Below are 13986 nucleotides of genomic sequence, written 5' to 3' on the forward strand. Positions count from 1 at the left end.
TAATGCACGTTAATTCCATGGCCTGTATGCACGCTCACAACAAAAGACTCCATTACTGATGTAAAAGCATGTTCCTACTCGTTTAGAGTTTGCTCAAGAACATTTAGTCAAGACTGTGAAATACTGGAGAAATAGTCTGGTTAAATGAACTTTATGGATGCCAGAATACACACCATGTTTGAAGGCTAAAAAGCGCATATCATGCAAAAAACACCATACCAACAGTGAAGTTTAGAGGTTGGAAAATCATGGTGTGAGGCTGTTTTTTAGACTACAGAACTGGAAAACTTCATATTAAAGAAAGGATGAATGGACAAATGGACAAATGTAAAGAGACACTCTTGTTAGAAAAAAACGGCCATTTATCAAGATCATGAAGCTGAAACGAGGGTGGATATTTCAGCAAGACAATGATCTTAAACACACAGCCAGGGAAACTCTCAATTGGTTTCAGAAAAAGAAAATAAAGCTGCTTGAATGGCCGATCCAATCACCTGGCCTGAATGTTTGGAACTAAAGCTCAAAGTTCATAGAAGGAGCCCACAGAACCTTCAGGATTTGAAGAGTATTTGTGTGGAAGGATGGGACAAAACCACACCTGAGCAATGCATGCGATTAGTTTTTTCATACAGGAGGCGACTTAAAGTTTTCATCACTAAGAAAGGCTTTTGTACGAATTATCAAATAATTTTCAGTAAGTGTGTACAATACTTTTTCCCTGTTTCATTTCTCATTATTACACTTGACTAAATGTATGCACATTTATTGTTTGATTTTTTTTTCCTGTCTGGATTGGATAGGGTGTTACGGACTTCTGGTGAGACATTTATGTTAATAGCACCTTTAAAAATAAACTACCCACAAAAAGTTAGGGATATTTGGCTTTTGGGTGAAATTTCAAGGTGATTCTATAATGCCCCCTTACTTTTTCAAGTGAACTTAATGTGACCTTCACTAATTTTTTTTAATGCACATGTCCACATGTCCAACTGTTCACTGTTTCAGTACTTTTTGCACAACTTGTTGTTCTCTAACAGGGAGCTAATGGCAAAATTCTTAACAAGTGTTTGATCCATGAATTGCCTATAAATTTTGGGGTTCAATTAGAATTGGTATTTAAACAGTCTTCCTCATCATGTTGTTATCAGTTTGACATCACGAAACCAAGATGACGCCTAACAATTCATCAACAGTACCTCGCCACTGTGAGGCAGGCGGAAGTGAACACTGGACTTGGGGTGTTACAGAGTGTCATTAGTAGGTTGCAATAGAGATACAACGAGACTGGAAAAGTCCCAGAAAGGCATATAAGTGGACACTCTTTGGCCACATCCCACCCCGATCGCTTTATTCTGAACAGTGCCTTTCGGAATCGGATGATGAATGCCAAACAAGTCCAGGCATATTTAAAGTTAGTGAAAGGCACTCAATTGTCACATCATACCATTCAAAACCATTTATATCAGCGTGGTCTGTGTGCTAGATGGCCTGCAAGGATACCCAACCAGACCACCAGGCACAAGCATCATCGCCTTGCTGAACGACGCACCATTGGGCCTCAGTACTGTTCATTGATAAAAGTCGATTCATGTTGAGCAGAAATGATGTTGGAGAATTCAAGGAGAGCGCTATGCATCAGCCACTGTTGTCACCAGATGAGCCTTTGGTATTGGTGGTGATACAGTGTGGGCAGATGTGTCTAGTCACTACAGAACTATCCTACACTTTGTGAATGGTACAGTGACAAACCCCTACTGCTTAAATAACATAATTAATCCAGTCATTGTGCCTCTGCATGAACAACACAGGCCTAATTTCATCTTCATGGACCACAATGCTCCAGCTCATCGAGGTCTCATCATTAGGGAACTGAAGCAGGAGACCTATGGGATCAGCTGAGTCGCATATAGAGGCTCGTAACTCTGTACACCAGAACCTCAATGACCTGAGGGTGCCCTTCAAGAGTAGGACACCATGCCTCAGCAGACAATAACTCCACTTTTGAAAAGTATGAGAAGTCGTTGGCAAGCTGTAGTAATTGATGCTCAAGGCCACATGACACATTATTATTGAGACACTGAATTTTTTTTTGAGGGGGGGGCCGTTGTTAGCTTTTGATTCAATAAATGATTTGAGATGAGGAAATCACTCTTGCATGATTTTACTTAAATGCCCTACCTTCATGATAAAAAATTACTGTAGCGTGAAATTTTTAAGATTTACATACATTTCACCCGAAAGACAAATATCCTTAACTTTTTGTGATTAGCGTATATTTACTTTAAAAATTGGTGACGTGTTCAATACTTATTTTACTCGCTGTAAGTGACGGGATTTCTGCACATGGAGCTCATACTCGATATTGAATAAACAGAATTATTTTTACAATTTTGCTTCCTTGTTTCATCATTTGAATATCGCTACGATTTTATCAATCCTGTGATTTCCATAATCCCACAACCTTTCCTTCTTGGTGATGCAATTTCAATGTTCAGGAGTATACTAGAAAATCCAAAGATTGGCTATGTGCACATGATGTCTCTGGAATTTTCACTCACAAATCGGCTATAGGAAAAAGACGCCGTCAGATTCTATGTTTTAATTTCGGATCTGCTACTGGAGTTTTTTTCACTTGTAACTCTATTAAAAGAAGAAGCCACCCAAAGAATGAACATGATACATCTTTTAACCTCTCAACAGTTTCCCAACCCTGAAGTGGTTAAAAGAAGTAATAAAAGACGGATCATAACCACAGCAAGTGTTTCTTCCATAGACATGCACATGTTCAGTCTTTTGAAGGTTTTTTGAAACGCCTGCCAAAGATGCCATGTGCACATACCCATTAAACGATTCAAGAAGGCAATGTGGGCAAAGTCTATGAACATTTGATGAAAATACACCAAAATTTCCAAAAGCTGTCATATACATCCCTAGTATATTCAGGCTTGCTTACCAGATTGAGGAGAATCGAGAAGGCACGGTGGTATGTTCCAGTCATTATAGGTTGCAGATATTGGTGATAGCAAGTTTTGTCTTTGGCGTAGAAGGTACATTTTGATGTTGACAATAATTCACATTGTGCACCCTTAATAATGTGGTCTTTCTTATATGCCAATTCACATTGTAAGATAAGTGAAACAGTTAATAATGTAGAAACATACATGAACAAAATTGTTTGTACCCTTCTTGTATTGGGTAAAGTAAGAAAAGCCCATAATGGTCACTGAAATAACTTGAAACTGATTAAAGAAATTTTCAATTTAAATTTAATGAATATCAAGTCATGAAAATAAGTCATTGCTTTTGAATTTTGGTTTAACAGAAAAAAAAAAAAAAAAAATAATAATAATAATAATAATAATAAAAAACCTAAAAGTGAATGGTAACCCTAGAAAAGATTGGAAATAATTTGACCATTAACACATTTTAAACTAAGGGTGTGTACTGTAAATAGCATCACAAGTATTTACAAAGTTGTAAAGTATTTAAATGATTAAAAGTAGTCACTGTGCTGTTTGGTATCATAGTGTGTACCACACTGAACATTGAACAAAGAAATTTAAAGATAGAGATGACTTGGGAGATTAGAAAGAAAATGTTAGATAAACATGATAAAGTTAAAGTCTATAAGATCATCTCCAAATATCTTGATGTTCCTGTTACTATAGTTAGATGTTGCCATAATATCCTTAGTGTATCAATACCATGGCATGGTGTAGGTAATAATATCATGCCCAGTGGAAAATGTTATTGCAAGGTTAGACGAATACTCTATGTACACAGATTGCTATTTTTATGTAGTTATGTTCTCCATGAGACATTTTACATTATTTTCATACTCCCCTTACAGCAGAGGAAAGGCCTGCCATTTGGTAACGCTTCTTCCTACTTAAATCTTGAAAAACTGGGTGAAGGCTCCTATGCAACAGTATATAAAGGAATAAGCAGGTAAGTGACACTTTCCCTTTTCCTTTGTTTGAATGTATAACAAAATGATTTGCAGTTAGGGTATGCTGATAGTTGTAGTTCTTCAGCAACTGAAGAGCTATCGTTGGGTTCCTCTGCTTTTCAGCCTTAGTTGTTTAAAGAACAACTTTTTTTATCATCATCATCCATCATCCATCATCATCATCATCATCCATCATCATCCATCATCCATCATCAATCATCATTTTATATGAGGGCCTAACTGATAACCAGAATACATCACTTATGGTATATCTGTTGTGGCAGAATACAGTATCCTAGCACCTACTTCATTATTCTAATCTTTTTTTCCATATTAAAGATTATTGAAAATCACAGCTATTTCTATTAAAAAATATTGACATGAGTAATAAAAAAAAAATACATAGAGGTGCAGTGTTTTTTCAACTCCCCTTTTTTTCTCAAACTTGGCCCATCTTGGTCACAAAACATAACTACTCACCTACCGTTTGTGAACAGAAATGGCTCTGTACATCCTGTTCTGATCATAGGAATACATAATGTCTATAGCCAAATACTGGCCGTGGTGGTGAAGAATTGCTTATTACTGCTACCAGTGATTGACTGCAGCAGTTACATGTCCATCCCCACTGGAAGGGAAAGCAATAAGACTGACACAGCTGGGAGGAAGATTGAGTTTTCATTATCTGACTTTGTTAGACAGCTTTAGAGATCATAAAGAGTAGAAAGCCCTGTCAGCTCTTCTGTAAACGAACAATCCTGAATAGTGATGGCCGGAGTCGCAGATAACCGGGTGTCATGGGAAGGGATGGTGGTAACTGGGGAATAAGGGCTCCTGGACTGGCCCTGAGGCTAGAGGGGCCCTAGCTGTCCCTGATCCCAGGATTACCTCTGATGGTGAGGACCCCTGGGCCGCCACCCTTACCCTGCTTCTAACCAGCCCTGATCTAGTTCCCCTCTCCAACACCCAAGGGGGGAACCGGGAACAGAGCGGTAATCCCACAGAAAATAGACCAATAGGGGGGAAATGAAGACTCAGACACACTGCACCCAAATACAGAGGTATAAGACAACAAAATGGTAAAAGGTAAAACCAAAGCAGGGAAGAAAATACAAGACAAGGGGTAACTCCACATCAACACTTCCATGAGCAGCTGCACACCAACTCCCTCTCTCCATGACAAAACTTGGTAGAATGGGGTTTCTATCAACTGCAAGAAGAGATGGCTGATTGGCCTTTTAAGGAGGAGGGGAGTGACCACAAAAGGCAACAGCTGAGCTTCAATTAGGCAACTTGCAGCAAGGGAAAACTGACATTTAACCCTTGATGCCCCAACCGAAAGCAAAGTCCATTTAATATTAGTCTCCAGGGTAGGGGGGAGTTCAAATAGAAGACCTGTCACAAATCTTTCCTCGCCGAGATATAAATGTGACACCAGGACTGGGGGACCTAACAATCTGACAAGATTAAAAAAAAAAAAAAATAATCCAGTTCCAGCTCAAAATTGATCCCGGTTATCTGGCCAGACGCCTAAGTCTATGGGGACCAAAATCTTGCTATTAAAAATGGTGGTAGAAGGGATAGGGGGATAGGAGCAAGAACTTTATACTTACCAAGTCTCTGGCACAGCTGTAACTGCTCCTGCGGCCGCCCATTCACTAACAGAGCTACTCATTTACCTTCATTAGAAGAAGATTCCATAAAACCATACTCAAACAATTCCCCTGGGTTCTGTACCCACAGAAATCCCTCGGGTGGCACAAACTCATAAACATAATGATTTAAGACAAAGATACTGAGTTTTTAAAGTGCAAGTGTACATTTTTTATTTCACAGTGGGTGACAATTTCAATAAAACTTTTTTCTAAAAGTCAAAACGCCAGGACTGGACAAAAACAGTATATAATAGTATATGTATAAGACAAAGTCTCCCGAGATTCACAAGGCACATGTATAAATTAATGGTACATAATCACAGTATCTGGGAGCAGACTAACAGAACAAACCTACAGGTTATTATGACTAATTTAGTGCAGGTGACACATAAGCACATATGCATTAAAGGACAGTCAAAGGTACATTTTTAGCCAAAGTAAGTGAAAATTATTGGTCCAAGATGCAAAGAGTCCTGAAAGATCCACTACATGGAGTGGTTTACACTCCACAGGATTGTATATGTTGCGTGCCTAATAGCAAGCCCCAAGGAGACCCGTGAGATAGAAGATACATGAGACAATCCAGGCGTTTGGGAAGGCCCCCATTACGCCCTACGTACGTTTCAATTCTTTAGTTTGTGTAGAATCTTCATCAGGGGTCAAGGTGCCGTAGTGAGGGGTCCTCAATCCGCCGGGTTTAAATAGCACCGCTCAATAATGGTGAACCCGGAAATCACGTAAGCGGCGCATGCGCGGATCGCTCCAGGTGATCTCGCGCGATTCACCGCCGTCAGGCCATCTCGCGCATGCGCGGGAGCAGGGACGCGTCACCATAGCTCCCGCGCATGCGCACGGCGCCTCAGACGGCGGCTACCATCGCGCCGACCAGCCGGGATCAACGCACGCGCACACGTGAGTCGGGCCATCAACATAATATGTATTAGTATGTCACAAAAAAGTGATTTTCATATGAATTTCACAGCGGTGGTCCAAATCTTCAATGTTAATATTGTAGAGATGCAAAATTGCCTAAAGAGGAACAATCAGAAAAATATATACCCGGCATTAATGATGGAGCCACATTTAAAATAGTGATATTAAAAGTAACACTAAAATTAACAGTGAAGCAGAGGTAGTCAAGCAACGGTACAAATACAGAGAGGGGTGGTTCAGAGAAACGGGACATAACTAATGGACTCATTAAGTCCCTTAGGGACCAAAGTGTCCAATGTAAGGATCCATTTGGCCTCACATTGTGCCAAGCGCCTTTTCAGATCACCACCCCTGATCCCTCCCTCTATCACATCGATGCCCCTAATTTTTAATTTAGAGGGGTCACAGGAGTGGTGGATCTTGAAATGCCTTGGCAAGGTTTTCAGGAGGGTCATGTCGGTCACTGCTTCGGCCGCAACAATGTCCCTAACATGCTCTCTGACTCTAATGCGGAGCTCACGTGAAGTGAGCCCCACATATGTCAGAGAGCAGGTACATGTGGCAAAGTACACAACATGTGTAGTGTCACATGTAATGTATGATTTAATATTATAATTCCTTTTGCCATCAGATGAATAAAATGTTGTACTTCGTAGGACATTGTTGCAGGCCAAGCAATGGCCACAGGGAAAACATCCCTGTAAAGGGCCTCGTGAGCCAAATATATATGTCCTTGGGGGGACATAATGGCTTTTCACTAGGAGGTCTTTCAAATTCCTAGCTCTCCTGGAAGTCATGGATGGAAATTGTGGTAGTTGTTCAGCCAAAATTGGATCAGTTAACAAAACTGACCAATGTTGTTTCATTATGTTCCGCATCCTCTCCCACTCCTCATTGTAAGTGCCAATGAACCTAATCACCGGGTCAAAGGTTTCCCGTCGTTTGGGAGCATAGCTAAGTAGTTGGGTCCTAGGTGTTTTTTTAGCCCTATTGTAGCCAGATTTTATACACCTCTTGCTGTAACCCCTATCCAGAAAACGGCCCCTGAGATCGAACGATTGTGCTTCAAAATTGGTGTTTGAGGAGCAGATCCGTTTCATCCTTAAGAATTGTCCCGTCGGAATGGCGCGAATAGTAGATGGATTATGGGCTGATGAGGCATGCAGTAATGCATTGACGGACGTGCTCTTACGATACACGTCCGTCTGGATCGACCCCCTATCGTCAACAATGATTTGGATATCTAGGAAGTCGATCCTGCGATTACTGCATTTATATGTCAATTTGATGTTAAATTTGTTTCGATTTAATTGCCTCATGAACTGATCGAGTTGCTCCGCCGGGCCCTGCCAAATAAATAATATATCATCGATAAATCGATGCCAGCACTGCACATGGGCAACGCCCTGCACGCCCCCGTCTCCAAAAACCAGCCTCTCCCAGTAGCCCAGAAAGAGGCCAGCGTACGAGGGCGCACAGGCCGCGCCCATTGCAGTGCCGCGTTTCTGTAAATAAAAATTATCCTTAAACACAAAAAAGTTATGTGTCAGGGCGAAGCGGAGCAGCTCAAGGATCAGTTCACCCATAACGCCATCCCGACCGGACATCTCAAGGAAAAAACGGACCGCCCTCAAACCATCCTCATGTGATATGCAAGTATACAGACCCTCTACGTCAGCAGTGACTATCACCATATCCTCCTCCATAAAGATACCGTCAATGCGCCGTAGGACGTCAGTTGTGTCACGAACATACGAGGGGAGTGTTTCCACCAAAGGTTTAAGATGGAAGTCAATGAATTTACAAATGGGGTCACACAACCCCTCGATGCCGGACACAATCGGACGCCCAGGCGGGTTGACGGCATCTTTATGTATTTTGGGTAGGACGTAGAAGGTCGGTATCCTCGGATATTTCCTGCATAAACCATCGTGCATTTTTTTGTCAATAAGTCCGATCTCAAGAGCCCTGGAAAGGATCACAGCAAGTTCACTGGTGTATTTCGTTAGGGGGTTATATGTAAGTTTAGTATATGTGTCCCTGTCTCTTAGTTGCCTAAGTACCTCATGTTCGTATTTTTCTATAGACAGAACCACAATGTTTCCCCCCTTATCGGCAGGTTTGATAATTATATCGGAATAATTTTGTAGCTCAGTGAGGGCCCTTCTCTGATCACGGGTGAGGTTATCCCGTTTACATGTAGTTCTAAGCTTCTTAAAATCCTCACTGACCAACCTAGTAAATATATCCACTGCCGGGCATAGTGAAAAGGGGGGAAATTTTGTGGATCTAGGCAAAAGTGTCTGAGGGAACACACCTGTCGGGGGAGCTTCCTGTTCCTGTAGAAGTTCTTCCAGATTTTGAATGGCCTCCCTCTCCATTTGGCTGTCAGTCATAGCATCCCTCTTACAAAAAAGTTTTTTGAAAATTAATCTACGGGCAAAAAGGTTAACGTCCTTCAACGCTGTGAAGAGATTGAATGGGTTAGAGGGGACAAATGTCAGACCGCGGGAGAGAACCTCCACCTGGGCACCAGAAAGAACACGTGTAGATAAATTTATTACCTGCAATTTATTGCCTTGTTGCTTGTTTTTTCCGGGGGGCCCAAATTGACGATTTCTCTGCTTGACCCGACCACCTACGGTTTCTGCAGGCATGTTGTGACTTTCTGATGCTCCAGAGGAGGATCCCTCACCAGAGGTCTGGGATATGAAGGATGTAGATCTCGATCTCTGTTTCTTATCAGAGCGAAACATCTGTCGTCCACGGCCCTGTTCGGTTTTCCACCTGTAAGCTCTTTGTGTGGAATAATCCAACATATCACGATTGAATTTTTTAATTTTATAAGCTTTAATTTCCTTCTCCCATCTTTCCAATTCTCTCTCCATCTCAGCATTGAAGTGGCTAACTGTGGAAGGATCACATTTTTCTACAATGGCTTTATCAAGGGATTCCAATTCGCCCTCAATCTGAGTTAATGAAAGGGTGTTATTATCGCATAAAAGGGCCAGGAAACCCTTGGAACATGTCTGTGCCAATGTTTCCCATTTCATTTTGAAATCCTCGTCCTCCGATACAAACGACGGAAACACCTGTACCCGGAGGCCCCGAGGGACTAGATCTTTCTCCATGTATTTGGATAGGAAAGCCCTATTCCACCAAAGTTTGGTTCGTTTTTTAGACAGTTCTTTATATCTAGAGGTTATTGAGCGGTGCTATTTAAACCCGGCGGATTGAGGACCCCTCACTACGGCACCTTGACCCCTGATGAAGATTCTACACAAACTAAAGAATTGAAACGTACGTAGGGCGTAATGGGGGCCTTCCCAAACGCCTGGATTGTCTCATGTATCTTCTAGAGAATTGGAAAGATGGGAGAAGGAAATTAAAGCTTATAAAATTAAAAAATTCAATCGTGATATGTTGGATTATTCCACACAAAGAGCTTACAGGTGGAAAACCGAACAGGGCCGTGGACGACAGATGTTTCGCTCTGATAAGAAACAGAGATCGAGATCTACATCCTTCATATCCCAGACCTCTGGTGAGGGATCCTCCTCTGGAGCATCAGAAAGTCACAACATGCCTGCAGAAACCGTAGGTGGTCGGGTCAAGCAGAGAAATCGTCAATTTGGGCCCCCCGGAAAAAACAAGCAACAAGGCAATAAATTGCAGGTAATAAATTTATCTACACGTGTTCTTTCTGGTGCCCAGGTGGAGGTTCTCTCCCGCGGTCTGACATTTGTCCCCTCTAACCCATTCAATCTCTTCACAGCGTTGAAGGACGTTAACCTTTTTGCCCGTAGATTAATTTTCAAAAAACTTTTTTGTAAGAGGGATGCTATGACTGACAGCCAAATGGAGAGGGAGGCCATTCAAAATCTGGAAGAACTTCTACAGGAACAGGAAGCTCCCCCGACAGGTGTGTTCCCTCAGACACTTTTGCCTAGATCCACAAAATTTCCCCCCTTTTCACTATGCCCGGCAGTGGATATATTTACTAGGTTGGTCAGTGAGGATTTTAAGAAGCTTAGAACTACATGTAAACGGGATAACCTCACCCGTGATCAGAGAAGGGCCCTCACTGAGCTACAAAATTATTCCGATATAATTATCAAACCTGCCGATAAGGGGGGAAACATTGTGGTTCTGTCTATAGAAAAATACGAACATGAGGTACTTAGGCAACTAAGAGACAGGGACACATATACTAAACTTACATATAACCCCCTAACGAAATACACCAGTGAACTTGCTGTGATCCTTTCCAGGGCTCTTGAGATCGGACTTATTGACAAAAAAATGCACGATGGTTTATGCAGGAAATATCCGAGGATACCGACCTTCTACGTCCTACCCAAAATACATAAAGATGCCGTCAACCCGCCTGGGCGTCCGATTGTGTCCGGCATCGAGGGGTTGTGTGACCCCATTTGTAAATTCATTGACTTCCATCTTAAACCTTTGGTGGAAACACTCCCCTCGTATGTTCGTGACACAACTGACGTCCTACGGCGCATTGACGGTATCTTTATGGAGGAGGATATGGTGATAGTCACTGCTGACGTAGAGGGTCTGTATACTTGCATATCACATGAGGATGGTTTGAGGGCGGTCCGTTTTTTCCTTGAGATGTCCGGTCGGGATGGCGTTATGGGTGAACTGATCCTTGAGCTGCTCCGCTTCGCCCTGACACATAACTTTTTTGTGTTTAAGGATAATTTTTATTTACAGAAACGCGGCACTGCAATGGGCGCGGCCTGTGCGCCCTCGTACGCTGGCCTCTTTCTGGGCTACTGGGAGAGGCTGGTTTTTGGAGACGGGGGCGTGCAGGGCGTTGCCCATGTGCAGTGCTGGCATCGATTTATCGATGATATATTATTTATTTGGCAGGGCCCGGCGGAGCAACTCGATCAGTTCATGAGGCAATTAAATCGAAACAAATTTAACATCAAATTGACATATAAATGCAGTAATCGCAGGATCGACTTCCTAGATATCCAAATCATTGTTGACGATAGGGGGTCGATCCAGATGGACGTGTATCGTAAGAGCACGTCCGTCAATGCATTACTGCATGCCTCATCAGCCCATAATCCATCTACTATTCGCGCCATTCCGACGGGACAATTCTTAAGGATGAAACGGATCTGCTCCTCAAACACCAATTTTGAAGCACAATCGTTCGATCTCAGGGGCCGTTTTCTGGATAGGGGTTACAGCAAGAGGTGTATAAAATCTGGCTACAATAGGGCTAAAAAAACACCTAGGACCCAACTACTTAGCTATGCTCCCAAACGACGGGAAACCTTTGACCCGGTGATTAGGTTCATTGGCACTTACAATGAGGAGTGGGAGAGGATGCGGAACATAATGAAACAACATTGGTCAGTTTTGTTAACTGATCCAATTTTGGCTGAACAACTACCACAATTTCCATCCATGACTTCCAGGAGAGCTAGGAATTTGAAAGACCTCCTAGTGAAAAGCCATTATGTCCCCCCAAGGACATATATATTTGGCTCACGAGGCCCTTTACAGGGATGTTTTCCCTGTGGCCATTGCTTGGCCTGCAACAATGTCCTACGAAGTACAACATTTTATTCATCTGATGGCAAAAGGAATTATAATATTAAATCATACATTACATGTGACACTACACATGTTGTGTACTTTGCCACATGTACCTGCTCTCTGACATATGTGGGGCTCACTTCACGTGAGCTCCGCATTAGAGTCAGAGAGCATGTTAGGGACATTGTTGCGGCCGAAGCAGTGACCGACATGACCCTCCTGAAAACCTTGCCAAGGCATTTCAAGATCCACCACTCCTGTGACCCCTCTAAATTAAAAATTAGGGGCATCGATGTGATAGAGGGAGGGATCAGGGGTGGTGATCTGAAAAGGCGCTTGGCACAATGTGAGGCCAAATGGATCCTTACATTGGACACTTTGGTCCCTAAGGGACTTAATGAGTCCATTAGTTATGTCCCGTTTCTCTGAACCACCCCTCTCTGTATTTGTACCGTTGCTTGACTACCTCTGCTTCACTGTTAATTTTAGTGTTACTTTTAATATCACTATTTTAAATGTGGCTCCATCATTAATGCCGGGTATATATTTTTCTGATTGTTCCTCTTTAGGCAATTTTGCATCTCTACAATATTAACATTGAAGATTTGGACCACCGCTGTGAAATTCATATGAAAATCACTTTTTTGTGACATACTAATACATATTATGTTGATGGCCCGACTCACGTGTGCGCGTGCGTTGATCCCGGCTGGTCGGCGCGATGGTAGCCGCCGTCTGAGGCGCCGTGCGCATGCGCGGGAGCTATGGTGACGCGTCCCTGCTCCCGCGCATGCGCGAGATGGCCTGACGGCGGTGAATCGCGCGAGATCACCTGGAGCGATCCGCGCATGCGCCGCTTACGTGATTTCCGGGTTCACCATTATTGAGCGGTGCTATTTAAACCCGGCGGATTGAGGACCCCTCACTACGGCACCTTGACCCCTGATGAAGATTCTACACAAACTAAAGAATTGAAACGTACGTAGGGCGTAATGGGGGCCTTCCCAAATGCCTGGATTGTCTCATGTATCTTCTATCTCACGGGTCTCCTTGGGGCTTGCTATTAGGCACGCAACAAATACAATCCTGTGGAGTGTAAACCACTCCATGTAGTGGATCTTTCAGGACTCTTTGCATCTTGGACCAATAATTTTCACTTACTTTGGCTAAAAATGTACCTTTGACTGTCCTTTAATGCATATGTGCTTATGTGTCACCTGCACTAAATTAGTCATAATAACCTGTAGGTTTGTTCTGTTAGTCTGCTCCCAGATACTGTGATTATGTACCATTAATTTATACATGTGCCTTGTGAATCTCGGGAGACTTTGTCTTATACATATACTATTATATACTGTTTTTGTCCAGTCCTGGCGTTTTGACTTTTAGAAAAAAGTTTTATTGAAATTGTCACCCACTGTGAAATAAAAAATGTACACTTGCACTTTAAAAACTCAGTATCATTTACCTTCATGCATATGCACTGCTTCCCCCGCCCACTGACATCTGTGATTGGTTACAGTCACACGTGCCCCCACCCTGAGTGTGAGTGTGTCAGCTGACTTTCCAATCACAAACGCTATGTGCGTCTATCTTGGTATAAAAATAAATAAATAAATTAAAAAAATTGGTGTGGGGTCCCCCATATTATGATACCCACCACTGATAAAGCCTACGGCTATAGGCGGTGTATCAAAATAGGAGGACTCGCATGTGGCTTTTTTTTAAAAAATTATTTAAATAAATAATTTAAAACATGGCATGTGACCCCCCCCTATTTTCATACCCAGTCATGATAAAACTCGAAAGTTGGGAGCGGGTATTCTCAGGCTGCGGAGACACATGGTTATTCAGCCTAAAAATAGCAGCCTGCAC

At 42.4% G+C, this 13986-nt stretch overlaps 1 protein-coding gene across 2 annotated transcripts in view; it reads left to right on the plus strand.

Moving 5' to 3' along the window:
- CDK15 (cyclin dependent kinase 15) overlaps window positions 1–13986 on the plus strand; it is a 379934-nt gene that overhangs the window by 50555 nt on the left and 315393 nt on the right. For both annotated transcript variants that reach the window (XM_075317605.1, XM_075317606.1), the window contains one exon: window positions 3851–3948. In XM_075317605.1, coding sequence (XP_075173720.1) covers window positions 3851–3948 — 98 coding nt within the window. The remainder of the gene's footprint in view (window positions 1–3850; window positions 3949–13986) is intronic.

The sequence above is a fragment of the Anomaloglossus baeobatrachus genome, chromosome 7 (genome assembly GCF_048569485.1).
Source record: "Anomaloglossus baeobatrachus isolate aAnoBae1 chromosome 7, aAnoBae1.hap1, whole genome shotgun sequence".
NCBI classification, from domain to species: domain Eukaryota; kingdom Metazoa; phylum Chordata; class Amphibia; order Anura; family Aromobatidae; genus Anomaloglossus; species Anomaloglossus baeobatrachus.